The sequence below is a fragment of the Eublepharis macularius genome, chromosome 4 (genome assembly GCF_028583425.1).
Source record: "Eublepharis macularius isolate TG4126 chromosome 4, MPM_Emac_v1.0, whole genome shotgun sequence".
NCBI lineage: Eukaryota > Metazoa > Chordata > Lepidosauria > Squamata > Eublepharidae > Eublepharis > Eublepharis macularius.
The window spans coordinates 73890906-73910236 of record NC_072793.1 but is presented as its reverse complement, the minus strand read 5'-3'; the positions used below and the strand labels follow the sequence as shown (position 1 = coordinate 73910236).

General features: G+C 42.7%; 1 protein-coding gene across 1 annotated transcript; it reads right to left on the bottom strand.

The window, feature by feature from the left end:
- Window positions 1–107: 107 nt before the first annotated feature.
- CAMLG (calcium modulating ligand) lies at window positions 108–17336 on the bottom strand. The gene is made up of 4 exons (XM_054977726.1): window positions 16907–17336; window positions 7547–7992; window positions 4706–4771; window positions 108–3421 (listed from the first exon to the last, which is right to left on the bottom strand). The coding sequence occupies exons 1-4, from the start codon at window positions 17094–17096 to the stop codon at window positions 3230–3232; spliced, it is 894 nt and encodes a 297-aa protein (XP_054833701.1). The 5' UTR covers window positions 17097–17336; the 3' UTR covers window positions 108–3229.
- Between the last annotated feature and the right edge of the window lie 1995 nt (window positions 17337–19331).

Genomic DNA, 19331 nt, shown 5'->3' with positions numbered 1-19331 from the left:
CCACACCTTTTCTCTGATGCAGCAAGAACCCTTTAAAAACTGGAAATTAAATATGTGACAATCAGTGCTGTGTCTATTAATAAATAACCAGACAGCACAAAGCATGAGAAATTGTAACAAAGATAATTTTAATAAATTTAACAGAACCAGTGCAGAAATAAACACTACAATGGACATACATATGAGATTAACCATACAGAGAAACTCTAGTTTTGTAAAAGTAACACATATCAGACACCTTTTGAACATTTACCTGTTACTATATCCTATACATCTTTTCACTGCAGAGAAGAAGGCCATATAAGATGGTTCTATCTTCTTGTTTTTAAACTCTACATGTATTTTAAATAAAAAGATCCAATTAGATCTGGAATTCATATTTTATTGCTGTTTAAAACTCCAGCTTGGAAATTCTGACAAACAGGAATCAAGAATACCAAGGAAAGGTCACAATTTATATTGTTAATTTATAATGGCTTAACTTTAAAAACTGAAATTACTAGTTTGGAATGATGAAAGGCTCAATGCATTTTACACATTTCTATGGAGAAGATGGAGCATTTCTGCAATTACACAAAATCTTCAACTCAGTTTTAGCTATTTGCCAAGCCACTTTTCTGAATCTTCTGTCCATCCATTACTTATTAATACAATACTTCAGCCTGGAGAAACATAGTAAAACAGGACTTACGTTATGTACAAGAACATGTAGATATCCAGATATATATCCAGATATATACAGTCGTACAAAGCCTATGGAACACAACAGAACATGTCAAAAACCAAAAGGATAGATGTACATGGGAAATAACATACAAGCAGAGCTTTGCTTACAGTTCTCCAGTAACTATTTCCTACTGCTAAGGAGTGAAGTGGCTTTCTAAACTTAACAAAACCTTGTCATTTTAACAGTGGGAATTGCTACTGCAAAGCTAGGAAGCAAAGTTACAGCTGTTTGCAGTTTTCTCCTGTGTATCTATGCCCCTTCTATAGACCCCATGTCTGGACATTTCCTACATAACAGAAATTGTAAAGTCTGGTTTGTCAAATAGAGTATTAAAATTAAACACAAGAAAGTTAAAAACAAACTGTTGAGGAAGTCTTGTCTGTTTTTAAGAAACTCTGAGTTGATTCTGACAAGCTTTCCCTAATTTCCAAGTAAGCCTTGCAAGCACAAAACCTGATGCTTGGGAGCAGAGGGAGCCTCATGGATCATACTCCACTTGGCATGGTAAGCTACAGTATAGAAGAGGAATTGGGTGATGTTGTCTGCTTCTCTTTTTCATGAGCAGAGGGCTCATGAGATCCAACATATTGCCAATTTTACTTCCCAATAAAACCTGTTAACGAAAGTACTAAAACTGTAAATACCACTTCTAAAAGGAGAAACTTTATGTAATGACAGAGTTTCAGTGATAACTTGATAAGACTTAGAGGTAGGAGAAAATTCCCAGACAGAGTGGCTGGTTAGTAACACCCAAGCTTCCAAATTGTTTAGATAGGGCATTCTACTCTCAAGACACTCAACATCAGAAGCCAAGAGAAAACCCACTCATCCTTCACAACACTAGAAAATATTCTATAGCAGCCTAATCCCCTCAACTGGCATTTCATATTTTCCATTGAACCTGTAGGGCCAATGTAAATATAAGTAAATAGTGTTTAAGTTCTGGGAGTGGGCTACGGGTTCTGAATTGGAAGTTAAGCAGCACCTTTCATTAGGGAATAACAATAGTCACAATGCCAAACCAAAAGACAGGGAGACACAAATGGGAAGAGAGGGATTTCTCACATGAAGCAGGAGGCACACAATTCCTATAACATGGTCTTAGGCTGTATCTCCACTAGCCCTTACTTTAGTTATACATTCTTCAAATCAAGTGATAAAAAAATCTATCATATCATGATAGACAACAACTGTAATATACTGAAGGAACTTCAAAGAGAGGGAGAAGAGAGACAACAGGCTGCATTAAGTGAAGAACAATAATGAAAGCCAAATAAAGGCTTGATCATTGTACAAGCCAGTAACAAACCCCTTTAGCGATGAACCAATCTTAAACCATTCACTTAGAATCAAATCCTATTGGTTTTGATGGGAAATTACTTTAAGTAATTTTTGGGATGAGTTAGACCTAATTTCTAGTGCATTTTTTAAAAGCCAGCATTTATTATGTAATTTTAACATGCTCTGTGCCCCCATTTACTAAGCCAATGTGAAGCACTAAGCAGTTGACAAAAAACCAGCCTAAACAGTCATTTGTACCTTCACAAGTCACAGTGCTGCCCTATTACTAGAAAATGTAGTGATATCTCAGAAGTGTTCATATGAAACGGAGTAAACTTTACATGTGCATATTCTTGGAAAGGAAAATATGATGCTGAAGCCTACCTTTCTTTACACTACAAGGAATAAAAAAAAACTTGCTAAACCAGAAAAACGAAAAGAACTAGGGTTAGCTTAGGTACAGAAGTCTAGCCATTCAAAAGAGCAGCTTGTTAACTGGTAATGGTTACTTTACACAGCATATTACAACAGATATGTAAATACTGGGAATCAGGATACCAACTCAGATGGAAGAGCTATTAAATGTTGAGAGAAAACATACACATGAATCAGGCTGGGCCTCATTGCTCCATTCTCTGCTTTAGCATTCCTATTTCAAATCCACCTTTCACAACAAACAGAACTCTACCATCTAAGCAGGAAGTAAAAGGATGATGACACATCATCTGTTTCAGAAACACCAGCTACAGTTGGTATTGTTTGTCGGGATGTTCTTGTAGCTAAAGAGTATAGAGTCAGATTTAGGAGAATAAAAGTGGTAAGTAGTAATTCATAGGAAGTTCTAATAAATGTATAAGCAGTTCAACCAAGCACAAGACATCTGTTGTGCCATGTTCTCACAATGTAGAGCTAGAGAGAAAGATCATAGTTTGTGCCAATATCTGTGAGAGGGTGAGAAAGGTCATATTCTAATTTAAAAGAAAGGCTCTAGTTTTGCATTGAGAACTATATTCTATCTTCCGTATTTCAGTCACCATGCACTATATTGAAGCTTTACCAACCTTAGCTTTGAAGTTGGGACCTCTCAATCAGAAGTGTATTTTAAGCTGCACTGAAATAAGTAAGAATTGAATAAAAGTTCAACCCTGTGTGTGTATTCACAGATATTTACAGAATAAAGATTGATGCAGTTATGTTGAAGTATCACACTGAGTTCCACAGTTATGGTGCTTCAGAACCAAAGAACAGAAGCAGTTCATGGCAGAAGATGAAAGTAAAGAAATAGACACAAAGGTCTGTAAAGACATCCCCCATTTTGCTATACGTGTCCATTGAACGACTGATTACTTCTGCTGGAATCCCAGACAGTAAAAGAGCAGCAGTTAGTACAGTAGTCTTTGTCTTCTTTTCACTCTGTGTAAAAATAAATTTTTAAAAAGTTAATCTCTGTAATGGTTTCTTGTCTTTAAACAATGTGGGTTGATTCCAGCAAACTGTTAATGGAAGACACTAATGGTTTCAGGACACTCCCTTGTCTCCCTTCCTTCCAGCAGTTCTTTACAACTCCAAGTATGTTGAATCTTGGGACACCTAAGAACTAAAGCACATAGTTAGGGGCTGCACTAAGGAGAGGAAGGAGGCAAAATTGCCCAGTCCTCCTCCTCCAATGCAGCCCTCTGACCTGTGAGTTTATTAGTCCTTGCAAGTCAGCGGATTCTACAAATGGTCTTCAGAAATAACTGCCAGGGGAATGGAGAGAAAAATGATTTTTTAGCATGTCTGTTCTGGAATGTCTGAACAGGACGCATACATAGCAATTTGCCACAGAAATCTCAAAGCATACTAAAAAAATGGAATACTTTCCAGTTATCTTGGTAACAGAACTGTAATCCAACAGTCAATTCATATTGTGAGATATTTTATTCTATTTTGCAACAAAAATACATCCAAACATTTAATCCATTAAAACTATAATTTCATTGGAAATGCTATTTATCTTTTAATCTTAAATCAAATAATTCTAACAAAGCTGTCTGCTATGCAGGCTTTACTTAATCAATAAGCAGTGGGGAGGGGAAAAAGATTATTTGGGGAATAATTCAAAATAACCACCCTGAGCCCGCTTGCGGGGAGGGCGGGATATAAATCCAACAAAATAAATAAATACATAGTCAAAATTTACATTCCATGCATCCTCATTCCAGTTACATGAAATGAGCAATTAAGAGTCTGTTCTGTTACCTTATTTTCCTTTATATGAGCTCCACACAGATAGACTCACTGTAAGGGCCCAAAGTATATACAACTTTGCATGCATGCAAGACGGTAAACTGATTCTTCTAAAGAACACAGATCCACTTTTTACCATGGCTGAAATGACTACCAGCCCTGCAGGCAAGATGCATTTGGTTGATCAAGAAAACTTAATATCAGGGTCCACAGTGAGCTGGCAGCGATTAATGGAGAAGAGGCAAAGAAGCTAAGGGTGAGTGAAAATGATGGGTCAAAGACTATAAGGTAGCTTGTTTGAGAACTACTGCATTCATGTAAGTGCTGCAAAAGCTAGATTATCAGAGAAAATACTCAACATCCACAATAATTCATATAATCTGACAACACTTTAATATAGCAATTCTCTGTTGCGTTATTTTAAAATTAGATGTTTTGAGAACTTTTTTCTCTTAACACACCCCTTACCTTTGGGAAATACTTAGACAATCCCATGTATGCAAGCTGTAAGGTAAGAAATGGAGCAAATATTGACTGAAAAAAATAGAAAATTACATGAGTTAGAATACAGTAATAAAGCAATTTCATTGATCCAAACTTCCAAGGAAAGGGATTACACTTTATCAAGCGTTTCTGCTGACACACTAAAAATACCGTGAAAGGAAACATGCTTCAACATAGCACTGTAAAGCACACTATATTTAGATTTAAGGATGAACTAGTATGCCAACTGCCAGAAAGAACACTAACGTATATAACACAATACTATGCTTTATCATGCATATGGCGACTGAGATGGGGATATTCATTATGCATCAATAATCAGATCTATCCAAATGTACTTAAAAGGAGCCTATGAAGGTCTATCCAAATATACTTAAAAGGAGCCTTATGTGAAACATTTGGTAAAAATTTATTAATATAAAATCACCTCACATAAAAAACATACTTATAAAGTTCACATGTATTTTGTATAATATGAAATAACTTTATAGTAATACAGATTGTTAGAATTTACACTTCATATTGCTGGGAAAGGGTTTTGCATAGTTACTTCCTTGTTCAAGAATCAGGAGCTCAAAATAGTTCTGAATGATCTGACTAGATTCTTTTTGTGGTTTAATGTTGCACCACTTGTTCTAAGAAAAATATACCAATAGGTTGGGTCCTACAGTCTATTTCTGCTGGCACAGGTGTATTTCCATTGGCAGAGAGGGAAATTTTTGTTGATTCCCCCTGCTCACACACCTTTAGTTGCACTGTTTGCGGAAGCGTGTGTGCGCTGAACTCCTACATAGCAGTTCATGGAGTACAAGTGCCTACAGCAAGAAGCGGACCGAAAAATTTCAAAATGCAAGTGGAGCTCTACTCATGGATCATAAGATCCAACCTTGTATCTTCAAATATCTCTATCCTTACATTAAACAGATACAGGGCCCTTAAAGAACTGAAGTCCTACAATTTTAAAAATATTTAAGACAGACTAATTATTTGGGCAAAGCTACACTGTGGAATCATCACACCATCCAAAGACCAGACAGAAACTTAAGCAGGCTTTGGACTCCAGGCTCATGTGGCTAGAAGCCAAGTTTATAATCATGTCAAATGCTGTATTAACCAAAAAAAAATGCAGCTTCTAATCTGTTCAGGAACTGGTGACAGCAATGAGTATATTCCTAAGAAACACATGCAGAACAAAGGTAACGCATCTAGAAAGAGTTCCTTATTAGATTATTATATTGCAGCCTTGCAGACAAGTTTACAAAGGAACAAACATCCAATACATTGCAATGTGTTTGTTTTTTTGGAGACAGGTACAATAGCTAAGAACATGAGTCGAGCAATTCAAATCTCATCTAAGCTATGAACACACTAAAGTAGCCTTAAGTGAGCCACTATTGCCTTAACACCCACCAGCAACGCAGGGATCATAATATTGGCCCTCCTTACAAGGCTGTTAAAACATATGTGAAGCTCTTTTAATATTGGAAATGTACTGTATTACTGTATTATTATAGCTCAGGTGAGACTGATCTCATCAGATCTCAGAAGCTAAGCAGGATCAGCCTTGGTTAGTAATTGGATGGGAGACCTCCAATGAAGACCAGGGTTGCAGAGGCAGGCAATGGCAAACCACCTCTGTTAGTTTCTTACCATGAAAACCCCACCAGGGGTCACCATAAGTCAGCTATGTCTTGAGGGCACTCTCCATCACCAATGTATTATTATACCCAAATGGTATAATAATCCTGCAAAGGGATGTCAACAATGCTTTAACACCAGATGAATGGATTGGGGAAGTTGCAACTGTGTGTACTAAAGCCCTTACTGATGCTGTTCCCAGTCTACGGCTTTCTTCCTTTCCCTTGCCATTACTTAACTGAATACCAAAAAAGTAGTGAATCAATAATGTCATTACACTGTTTCTAGAGTACAGCTTCGATTTATGAGTCTGTCACAGCCTTGTCAATCTGCTTACTCTTGCTACTTGGCCAATACTGCGTTTTCTTTTTCAAAAGAAAAACCAAATTAAATACAAATTCATGAACTCAGGCTAATGGAAGGGGCCTCACTGACACTTCCTTCTTCTTTTGCAGAGCGGCTAGCTGCTGATGGACAGACAAGCAGCAGTTGGGCTAGACAGGCCATACTTTCTCACACTCCCCTTCTCCTAAGCTGCAGAATAGCTGGCCACTGGAGGGGGGAGGGCTCTGAGTGATGATGCAACAGTCAGACTTGGCAGGTCAATGGAAAGGGACTCATTCTTTCTCTTTCATCTGCAGGACAGCTAGCTACGGATGGGAGCCCAAGAGGAATCCTGTGCTGGACAAGTGACACTTACTTCAAGACATGTACAGGGTTACAAGTCTGCTTTAGACAAGACGATTACCATCAGAAAAAAACAATGGGTTGGAGTGAACTTTCCAATGGCAGAACAAAACATTTCTGCCTCCCCCACCCCCACTGCAGTTCACTGATCTCCATGAAATGCTGCTCCTGGGAGATAGGGGACCTGGAAAAATGACACAAAGGGGAGTCTGTGATGGGGGAAATCGGTGGAAACTGCCAATTTAGCCTGCATTCAATGGAACAGTGGTTAAGGTTTGTCAATTTGAACTTGAATCTAATCCTCTACTGTGACTTAATCATTACTTAATTATGAGTTCATTGAGCAGCACTGAGGAAAAGTCATTTCTCCACACCAATGTCACATCCATGAAATGGGTAAGTCAATGCCCTACCCTATCAAGAGAATATGACAACCAAGCTAAAAAATTAATGACAATTGAATTTTTTTTCTCAACTCACCAAGTATTTGCACACAAAAGCTCTAACTCCCATGGCAAGGAGTGCACAACCAATTAATCTAAAAATACGGAAGGAATCAAATTCCTCTGCAGCATTTCCATTTTCCTGGCTTGGCTTCTCACTTATCAGCTGATTTCTTAATTTCATAGCTTCATCAAATCTTGATAAATACTGGTCTAGGCCATGCTGAGATGTTCGCTGCTCCATCAGATCACCTCTACTGCGCTGCCGGAGTTCACTTGTGCCATCACTACCAACCTCAGGAGCTATATTAAACAAGTCCTTTTTTTCTGCCTTGTGCTCTATTGCACTGCTTCCATGGTCAGCTGTTCCTGCCAGACTGCAGACAGTATCACCAAGAACAACACGCTTGGAAACAGAAGGAGCAGGAATGGCCGATTTATCTTGTTCCAGTTGAAGTTTTGTTTCTGAATGGGTGTCATCATCTAAAGAAAAGACAAAAAGCACAAAAAGTAACCAAGGCAAGTTATTTGAGGCTGACCTTGAAGCTCTACAATACTCAAGCCATTAGGCCGGGTATGTAACCATTGTAAGGCGTCACACAGGAAGAATATATATTAGAACACTGAGCCTCCCCCAGGACTTCAACAACTTTTCAAGAAAGGTAATAAACTGAACACTTTCTGCAGCCAATCAAAGGCTGTAAAACACACTCCCTGTCACAGTACATAGGAGCAGCAGTTCCTTGTTGAATTAAGATGGCTAATTCAGTGTGCTCTTCAAGAAATTTTCATGTTTTATTCATTTATTTTCTTCCCACATATTTTATATTAGCTGCCTTCTAAAAATATTTGTGAATGTGGTTGATAACATAGATTTTGTAAGAAGTAATTTATACTCATTACATTGTTCTGAAATAAAGATTTCATTAACAGTTACCTTATGTTATGGCAGAAAAAAGAGAACTGCCCTTGATAACAAAAACAGTTTGAATTGCAATGCAGCTATTTATGATTTCTTTCTATGTGAGGAGCAGAATGTACTACAAAGTCAATCATAGATGCCACCTTATTTGCTAATTTCTTCAGTATTTATTATTATTGTTGTTGTTGTTATTTCAATTTATAAACTGCCCATCCTCAGGGGCTTTGGGCGGTGAACAACAGTTAAAATCAATAAAAACAAGAAAACAATAATTCTAAAATCAACATACAATAAACAATAATAAAATAAATTAACCAAATACATTAAGGTGCAATGGTGGGGAGAACCTCCCCACCCCAAAGGTGGGAGGCCAACATGGCAACGCCCCCTTCAACCACCGAACGCCTGGCGGAACAGCTCTGTCTTACAGGCCCAGCAGAACAATAATATGTCCCGCTGGGCCCGGGTCTCCATTAACAGAGCGTTCCACCAGGCTGAGGCTAGGACTGAAAAGGCCCTGGCCGTGGTTGAAGTGAGGCAGGCTTCCTTAGGGCCAGGGACCCCCAGTAAACATTTATCCGCTGATCGAAGCGGTCTCTGGGGTACATACAGGGAGAGGCGGTCCCGAAGACATGCCAGCTGTAACCCGCTCAGGGCTTTAAAGGTAAGAACCAACACCTTGAACCTGATTCAGAATTCAACCGGAAGCCAGTGCAGCTGGCACAGGACAGGTGTGATATGTGACTGGTAGGATATAGCGGTCAGGAGCCGCGCTGCCGCATTCTGGACCAGTTGTAGTTTCCGGATCAGGCTCAGGGGTAGCCCAGTGTAGAGTGAGTTACAGTAATCTAGCCTGGAGGTGACTGTTGCGTGGTTCACTGTAGCCAGGTCCTGGGGTGTTGGGTAAGGGGCAAGTTGCCTGATCTGACGGAGATGGGAAAATGCAGACTTGACAACCGCCGTGACCTGAGCCTCCATTGACAGGGAGGCATCCAGGAGCATGCCCTGACTCTTCACCACTGGCAAAGTTTCCAGCCTACTCTGTTTCAACCATGCTGTCACAGCCTCCAGAGCTCTGGCCAGATTGTCCGGGGCCATGTCTGGCCGGCCGTCCATCAACAGAAAAAGCTGGGTGTCATCCACGTATTGATGACAGCTCAGCCCAAACCTCCACACCAACTGGGTGCGGGGGCGCATGTAGATGTCAAATAACATCAGGGAGAGTTTCGCCCCTTGTGGAATCCCACACACCAAAAGGCGACAGGGCGATAGATCTCCCCTGAGTGCCACCCTCTGTCCCCGACCCTGGAGAAAGGAGACCAGCCACTGTAAGGCTGTCCCTCTAATCCCCACGTCAACGAGGCGGCTGGCCAACAAGCCATAGTCGACGGTGTCAAACGCTGCTGTGAGATCGAGTAACACAAGCAGCGCTGACCCACCTCGATCCAGATGCCTGCGAAGGTCATCTGTGAGGGCAACCAAGGCCATCTCCATCCCATGGCCAAGACGGAAGCCAGACTAGAATGGGTCCAGGACTACAGCATCATTCAGGAATTCCTGCAGTTGTACCGCCACCGCCCGCTCAATCATCTTGCCCAGGAATGGGAGGTTCGACACTGGGCAGTAACCTGACGGATCGGTGGGTCCAAAGATGTTTTTTTCAGGAGGGGCCGCACCACCGCCTCCTTTAGCGCTCCGAGAAAACCCCCAGAGCTCAGGGAGATGTTAACAATGGCCTACAAATGGTCCCGTAGCCCCTCCGAGCTGGCCTTCACCAACCAGGATGGACAGGGGTCTAGAGGACAGGTGGTTGGCCTCATCCCCTGCAGGATTCTGTCAACTTTGTCCCAGGAGAGCAGCCTGAAATGATCTAATACAGACCCAGACGGCCAAGGGGTCTCCAATTCCCTTACTGTATCAACATTGGGAGGCAGGCCATGGCGAAGGGACAAGATTTTGCCCGCAAAATAGCTCGCAAAAGCCTCACAGTCAATAGTCGAATTAAGAACTGGGCGGTCTCCTGAGAGAGGGAGACCAAGGACTGAACTGTTTGAAATAATTGAGCCGGGCGTGAGCTAGCGGAAGCAATGGAAGCAGTAAAGAAATCCCTCTTTGCTGCTTTCACTGCCACCTCATAGGCTTTCATAAACGTCCTGTAAGATGTTCTTGCCTCTTCATTGCGCCCCCGCCGCCACACTCACTCTAGTCGTCTCAAAGACCGCTTCATCTGGCGAAGCTCCTCAGTGAACCAAGGAGCTACCCGTTTGCGGGCTCGGAGAGGACAGCAGGGGGCAATAACGTCGATGGCTTTGGAAAGTCGGCCATGCCAATCATCCACCAGCTCATCTAACGTATTGCCAGGGGGCATCAGATCCTGCAGAGCTGCCTGGAAACCAATTGGATCCATAAGTCTCTGCGGGTGAGCATAAATCTGCTCACCGCCCACCTGGAAAAGGAGCAGCATGCTCAGATGAACCTTCAGAACAAAGTGATCTGACCATGGCACTGCATCATAGGCATGCAGGACCACCATCATCCCCGCCCCCAAAATCAAATCCAGCGTGTGACCTGCTTGATGCGTGGGAGCCAAAACAAACTGGGAGAGTCCTAGGGCCGCCATGGAAGACACCAGGTCCATGGCCTGCATGGAGGCGTCATCGTCAGCATGGACGTTGAAATCCCCGAGAACCAAAAGTCTCGGGAATTCCAAGGCCCAGCCGGCCACCGCCTCCAACAGACCAGACAGGGAAGATGCAGGTGCAGTAGGCGGTCGGTACACCACACATATTGCCAACCTCTCCTCGGCGTCCAACGCTAGGCGCACACAATCAATGCCAGTAACTTTTGGGGTGGGGAGTGGTCTGAAGGAGAAAGCATCTTATAGGATATTTATGAAGGCCTATGAGATGGCAGTGAAGGCTAAAAAGAAAGTTTTATGCAGCCTCCATTACATCAGCTAGCTCACGCCCAGCAAAACTGTTCAATGTGGTTCAGTCCTTGGTCTCCTTATCAGGAGGGGACCGTCAACATTCAAATTCGGATATTAGCTGTGAGGCTTTTGGGAGCTTTTTTGCTGATAAAATCTTGTCTCTCCGCCGTGATCTCCCAGCCACAGTTGATACAGTGTGCAAACTGGAGGCCCGTTGGCCGCCTTCTGGAATAACATTAGACCATTTCAGTCCACTCTCTGGGGATGAGATTGACAGGATCCTGCAAGCAGTTAGGCCTACCACATGCTCCTTGGACCAGTGCCCTTCGTGGTTGGTGAAGGCCAGCGTAGATGGGCTCCTGGATGCTCTGGAGGCCATTGTTAACATGTCTCTGAGCTCCGGGATCTTTCCAGAAGCGTTGAAGGAAGCTGTGGTTAGGCCTCTCTTGAAAAAACCATCTTTGGACCCTGCTGACCCAGTCAGTTACCACCCAGTTTCGAACCTCCCGTTCCTGGGTAAGGTGATTGAGCAGGCAGTGGCAGAGCAGCTGCAGGTCTTCCTGAATGATTCCTCATCCCTTGATCCCTTCCAGTCCGGGTTCTGTCCGGGACATGGGATGGAGACGTTACTGGTCACCCTGATGGACGATCTCCATAGACAGCTGGATCAAGGCGGGTCGGCGCTGCTGATATTGTTAGATCTATCAGCAGCATTTGATACGGTCGACCATGACCTGCTGATCCACCGCCTTGCCGACGTGGGGATACAAAGGACGGCCTTGCCGTGGTTTGTCTCTTTTCTCCATGGTCAGGGACAGAGGGTGGTTTTGGGGGAGAAGTTGTCATCCTGCCGCCCGTTGGTGTGCGGTGTCCCTCAAGGGGCAATACTCTCCCCCTTGCTATTTAACATATACATGAGCCCCCTCGCCCAGCTGGTATGGAGTTTCGGACTTGGGTGCCATCAATATGCAGATGACAGCCAATTGTATTTGATGATGGACGGCTGGCCCGACTCTGCCCCAGATGTCCTGGTACGTGCCTTCAAAGCTGTGACTGGATGGTTGAAACAGAGTCGGCTGAAATTGAATCCCATGAAGACGGAGGTCTTGCATGTGGGTCTAGGGTCCATGCGTGCGGGACTCCGGCTCCCGGCTCTCGATGGAGTGCCACTTGTGCCGGCATCAAAAATTAGGAGCCTGGGAGAGGTCCTGGATGCTTCCCTATCTATGGAGGCACAGGTCACAGCGGTTGTTCGATCCTCATTCTTCTATCTTAGACAGGCTCGGCAACTTGTCCCTCACTTATCGACCCATGACCTTACGACAGTGATCCAGGCAACGGTCACCTCCAAATTAGACTACTGTAACTCGCTCTACGCAGGGCTTCCCTTGGGCTCGATCCGGAAACTGCAACTGGTTCAGAATGCTGCTGCATGAGTGACTGCCAGAGTTCCAACCATGGCACATATAACACCTATCCTCCATCAGCTGCACTGGTTACCAGTTGAGTACTGGGTCCGGTTCAAGGTTTTGGTGTTGACCTATAAAGCCCTATGCGGACTGGGCCCAGCATACCTTTGGGACCGCCTCTCCCCATATGTTCCCCAGAGGTCGCTTCGATCAGCTAATAAGCATCTACTGATGGTCCCTGGCCCCAGGGAGGTCCGTCTAGCCTCTACCAGAGCCAGGGCCTTTTCAGCCCTGGCTCCGACCTGGTGGAACTCTGTCTGAGGAGACTAGGGCCCGGCGGGATTTGTCATCTTTCCGCCGGCCTGCAAGACGGAGAAGTTTCGCCAGGCATTTGTTGGGGGCTAGGCTGTCTTCTTGCCAACCATACCATTGAAGAACATCCACCACCCATGCAGGAACTCACAAAGTCTGATGCAGGGCATTTTGTAAGACCCAGGCCCTGCATTTAAAATGCTGAATTTTAATATTTATATCCACCATTGAGAAATTTTATTGTATATGGAAAAATGTTTTAAATGTTTTAAACGTTTATTCATGATGTTTTTATTGTTTTAAATTGTATGTTGTAAATTGTTGGTTGTTACACTGCCCTGAGCCCGTCTGATGGGGAGGGCAGTCTAGAAATGTAGTGTAATAAAATAAATAAATAAATAAATAAATAAATAAAGACTCCCAAATGAACAAAGCCACGCCTCCCCCCAACCACTTGTCCGGGACTGGTGGAGGACCATGTAACCTGGGGGGGCTAGTTCTTTCAAAGCGACCGTCTCACCCTCCCTCACCCAGGTCTCGGTCACGCAAGCCAGGTCCACATTCAATGCTGCAAGATAATCTTGCAGCGTTTTGGTCTTATTATTTACAATATGCATGTGTAATTCACATTTAATGACAATAACAATGAGCCAAGCAATATGGATTTTTTTAAAGGAACATGCCATTTTGGCTCAAGTCAGAAAGATTAAAACAAATGGCTACCTGTGACTATAGTTTCATCCTACGACTCAGATGTTCCTTACACTCCCCTTCCTGCAGTAGTCACATTGACTACTCAAAAAGCTTGATGCTGGCATGTGTGAAATCCATGTGGGTCAAGAGACAGCAGAGAGGGAGGGAATCAAGCAGACTGCCCCTCCTCTAACTTCTGCCAGTGGAACACGGAGCAATGTGGTCCAATTCAACCTCCTTCTTGCAGCTGCCTGAATTTAGGTCTAGGTGATACTGGAGGAAGGGGAGCAGAAGGACGATCCATGTCCAGCAGGAGTTGATAGGTCACAGCCTATGATGTTCTTTAAGTTTGATCACAGCACAGATGCTTGAAGAAAAACATAATGTAGTTTCAAATTCAAGAATCTGTAACCACAAACCAAAGGAGGAAAATAAATCAGAAATACTATCCCATAGTTACAAAATACAAACAATTCTTATTTCTATACCTGTTCTGCAAAGCACTGTAACTGACTTAGTAAGCATACCGGATTACAGGATGCACAAAAATGCTTTATAAAACATGAATGAATGCTCAAACATGAATGAATGCTCATAGAGATAAAATCTTGGTCACACTGGCGTTATTAGAGCTTGTTGCTTCAAGTCATTCACTTAGTCTGGAGCACTGCAGAGCTTGTGTGGGTGAGCACCATGCTCATATTCATAAACCAGACATAATATTGTGATTTCTACTATTACGCTTAATAGAGTTGGTCAACCAACTACTTATTTTGACCACAGTTATATACTGTCAAATGTTCATGAAGCAAAGCTGCATGTGTTGCGGATTTACTTTTTTATTTCATTATCGTTCAATTTATGGAGAAGGGCAGGAATGATGGCTGCTTGCCTCTTAGCTCCACAGCAGTTGAGGCAGACCTATCACCATAGTAAAGTTTCTATCATATATAACGTGCTATAACTAGAGGCTTCTCCTCACAGACTTGGCTTTTTAGTAACTGCACTACTTTGTTTTATTGTTTTTTAACTTTATTTATACCCTGCCTTTCTCCCCAGTGGGGACTCAAAACAACTTGCATCATTCTCCACTTCACCACTGCATAATCATGTATTCTACTGCAATCTACAGATGGATTTTGTGTTATGACTTCCATGGAAATTATTTTCATAAAAGAATTTTGAAATTCCTGAAATGGCCTTAGGACATTATACAACATTATTCAACCAACAAGCAGAGTCACCATATATAAACTTTTAACTGATCATATCTGTGGCAACAGGCTTTTTAAAAAGTAAATTGTTGTAGGAAAAGGAGAAAGATGAATGAAAAAAACCAAAAACCATGATCGAAACAGGCTTCAGTAAAGCAAGGTATTAGAAAAATAGAAGTGCATCCATGTCACAGACTGGAGTTAAATATGAGTCTTCGGTACAAAAAAGATTTAAATGATTTAAAGAGAGTAAGGATTTAAATTTGTATGTGCTGTAAGTTCCAATCATTTCAGCAAGTCTCCTTTCCACATTTTGCTGCCAAAAAGGGCAGTAAAAACACTAAGAGTAACCGTTCCAGTGTCTAGAGGTCCCTTACAGATTAACAGACTTATTGAAGCATAAGCTTTGTGTAGGCTAAAGCTCATCAGAAGTGGGCTCTGCAAAAGCTTATGCTTCAATAAATCCTCAGTAAAAAAAAAAGTCCTGCAGCAAAAAAAAATCCAGATTTATTTCACAAGCCAAAGCCCACAAAACCCTATGTTTCAGTCACTCTAATAGTCTTTAAGATACCATAAGACATCTTTAAAGTTTTGCTACCCACAAATACAGTACTTCTTATAAATTATATTGCATTACAAGTCACAAGCAGTGACTAGCAGATAAAGTATTGAGCTGGAGGTATGGGTTCAAAACCCTACCTAGATATGAAGCTCCTTGGGTGTCCTTGACCAGTCACTTTCTCAGTGAAGCTGGTTTCAAAATAATCAAAATTCCTCAAAAATATTAAGCACACAATTTCAAAATAGGCTTAGAATAGCAGCAATACTAGTAGTTGAATGGCCAACCTTAATCTATCCCAAGGGTTTGCAAATAAAATGGGGAAAATAAATTCCATATAGAAAAGGGTAGATGAAAATACAATATGCAAGAATTGGGTCAATTATAAAAAGCCTTGCAATTTTTGGAAATCTTAGAAGCAAAAAATTTAAATAGCTCCAGCTTTTTTTTTTACACTTGTTTAAAAAGTACAATCACTCTGACAAAGCCAAATGGGACTAGATATTCTAAACTAAACCAGTACGTTATGCAAGTAGTCTTCAATCAGTCTTTTCAGACCTGAACCCACATCTAACCCAAATCTTCAATATGAAGCAATACGACTTTTTAAACCTCATTTTTTCAAGTTAAGTTCTTCCATGGTGTTTCATTCGCTCATTCTCTCTCTGTGCTTCTCCCTACTTTCACTCTGCTCTTTTAAATTTTTTTTTTATAGGAGACTGGAGAAAGGGATGTTAGTGCCCAACATCTCTGGGGCAACCCACTTGAAGCTGGATCACAAACTAGTTGTGGGTCAGGAGCCACTAAATCACAATTACTTAGGTACTATCAAGATAGAAGCTACAGTAAGGCAGGTGTGACCAAAATTTCCCAATATATACAGAACCCAAGACCAAAAAGGAAGCGCTAAATCAAGCACTCTTTGAAGGTACCAAATCTAATGAACCTATTTAAGGTATTTTATAGCTATATGGAACGGCGAGAACGAATGCAAGAACGATGGCAGATTTGAACCAACAGCCCTGGTCACATTTAAAACAAGTCCCTCATCTCCAGTCGCCGTTTTTTTAAAAGAGGAGAGGAGCAGCAGAAAAGAGAGCGTAAACGAGATTTACGATTTTGGATTTGATTTTCAGAAACCAAGTTAGTTCATCTGGTGGTGACAATTAACCCCATTCCTGCCTTTGGCCAGAAACAAGGTGAAAAGGAAAAACACGCATGTGAGATTCCCCCCGTCAAAAAGAAGATACGCGCTGTTTTCTTCAGTTAAGAAAACTCGTACGCGTGCCGTTCCCTTCGCAAGACAAGAACTGCCCAACCAGTCAGAAATCACCCCCTCCCGCCACGCCCCATCCTCACCCGCCTTTGGCCGGTGGAAACCCATTATTCGATTGATCCTCTCTTCCGAATTCATCAGCAGCTTCCTCCGGCGAATCTCAGCCCGGCGCTGAGAGGCCGTGAGCCCAGGGGTGGTCGTTGACGGGCCAGCCACCCCGCCAGGCCCCTCACGGCCGGTGCCGACGCCATCTCCTAGCGGGTCCGGTTCCATCCCTACACGAAGACAGCAGCCCCTCTCAGCCTTCCCCCCTCGTCTCCGCGGATACACAATGGAACCAGGCAGGCCGCAGTAACTGCCTAAGTTAAGGCGCAGGCGCTACCGCCAGCCATTTTAAGTACCGCCTCCAGCCGCTGAAACGAACGGCGCCATTTAAGATGAGGGTTTGGTGAGTACTTATTGCGATGCCGGCAATAACAGTTAGTGAGGTGGAGTCTGTAGGCAGCTGCTCAGGAAAAGATGGCCCTCAGTAAAGATGGCAGAAACGACTGCGCAGAAAAAGTGGGCGTGGGGTGTGCGGTGGAAGCAAGAGAGCAGCGTTAGGAGATGATGACCTCATAAACGTTCGTGTGGTCATAGGGCTTCCTTTGACATAAATCGGTCTGTGTGGCCCTATGCTAAGCCCGTAGGACTGTAGCGCGGGGGCGGCGGCGAGGCAGTGGCTTTATTATCAAGTTCCACTCCTAAGCTAAAATAGGGGAAGGAGCAGGGAAGTGGAACTGGTTGAACCACTGAGAAAACAGCCTGCAATCTACTGGGGGGCTGAGGGGCTCAACCTCCCCCCCGCCCCGATTTGGCCTTCCGCAACTAATGACAAACTCACATGAGGGACTCGGTTACAATGGCAGCTGAAGTGCAGAGCTGCCCACCCTTCCTGTTTTATCATACTTTCCATGACTCTGGGGCCTTATTCCGGTTTACTAGTATGTATTTGTGTGTTTATTAAGAATTTATAATAAAAAGGAATCTCAGTTTAAATAAATAATTTACAAGTAAATGTTACTGAAGAATTAAGAGACTATGAAAGAAGATATATGACTTTGAAAATCAGGTTCCTGCAAGGCAATATTTACACACTAGTGACAATATATGCTACAAACGATGCAAGAGAAAAAATTTATGAAAATGTCTTCTAATCCATTTTAGATTTTCAAGAAGGAGAGACATGAATGGGGTAATGGGTCTTAAAAAAAAAAGTGGAAAAACCCAAAAAAGGCAAACTTCCCAAAAATGTGTTTAATTATGTGGAAATGAAACAATTGGAAGATGCTTGACAGATCAAAAATCTGAATACTAAAGAATATACTTTCTTTTCTGACAGACACCAGACCTATTAAAGGATTGATATGTGCTGGATATCAAAAACTTTAGTTATTAATCTAGAGAGTGCAAAGATAAAACCTTTGGTGATCACAATCAGATAGTAACTTGGGAACAAAACAGAACCCCACCTCCATAGATAGTAGAGGCCCCTCCCTATGATGTCACCAAACTCTGGTTCTCTTAAGGAACTATCATAGCAATACCTTTGACCCAACCCCAGCCCCTCCCCCCGGAAATAGGAAAGTCTACGCCTCTGCTTGGTAGTAAAACTGTTGAACAGTCCTGTAATTGTATTCCCTGGGTAGATATAGGGGCAGAGCTGGCATCTGGGTCTGTTGCAGGGCCTGGTACCTGTGCTGGTGACTCTGCTGGCCGATTCATGGTTGTGAGTGAGAAGTCGTTTAAGGTTAGGGGGCTGTGGCGCTGTTGATTTGTTTCTTCACTTCATTTGGTGGGTACTACCCAGGGAATACAATTACAATTACAGGACCCAATGGCATCAACTACACTGTCTCTGGCTCTTACAGCTGCTCATCCTCCAATCTGATATATGCCCTCATGTGCCAACGATGTCCTTCTGCTCTGTACATTGGACAAACCAGCCAACCTCTATGCAAAAGAATAAATGGACACAAATCTGATATTAGAAATGGAAACTTCCAGAAACCAATGGGAGAACACTTCAATCTACCAGGACATTCCATCAAAGACTTAAAGGTCGCTGTAGTTCAACAGAAACCTTTCAAAAACAAAATCCAACGGGAGGCTGCTGAACTGGAATTCATATGCAAATTTGACTTTGTCAAGCTGGGACTGAATAGGGACTATGAATGGTTATCACATTATCACAGGTAACAGATTTCCTTTACAGAGGTGGGGTCTGGGGGAGCTCAGTGGCACCTGGCGTGGGCTTTCGGGGACCACAGATCTCTTTGTCAGATGCATCTGGCAAGGAGAGCTGTGGTTATCGAAGGCTCATACTGCATTGGAATTGGATGGTCTAGCTGTTTGGCTGCTACAAACTAACAGGGCAAACTCCTTTGAAGCTAACTGATCCACACACCAAAAGGAGATGTTTACATATACTAGCAAAGGAATGTTTTGGTTTCCCCCCCTAATTGCCTC

What these genes read in the sequence shown, in the direction of transcription:
- CAMLG (XM_054977726.1), bottom strand. Translation starts at nt 17,096, where the DNA reads ATGGAACCGGACCCGCTAGGAGATGGCGTCGGCACCGGCCGTGAGGGG. An exon ending in TTTCCACCGGCCAAAGGCGG is followed by an intron (nt 7,993 to 16,906) that starts GTGAGGATGGGG and finishes TCTTTTCTTTAG; the next exon opens with ATGATGACACCCATTCAGAA. An exon ending in TGTCTAAGTATTTCCCAAAG is followed by an intron (nt 3,422 to 4,705) that starts GTAAGGGGTGTG and finishes ATTTTTACACAG; the next exon opens with AGTGAAAAGAAGACAAAGAC.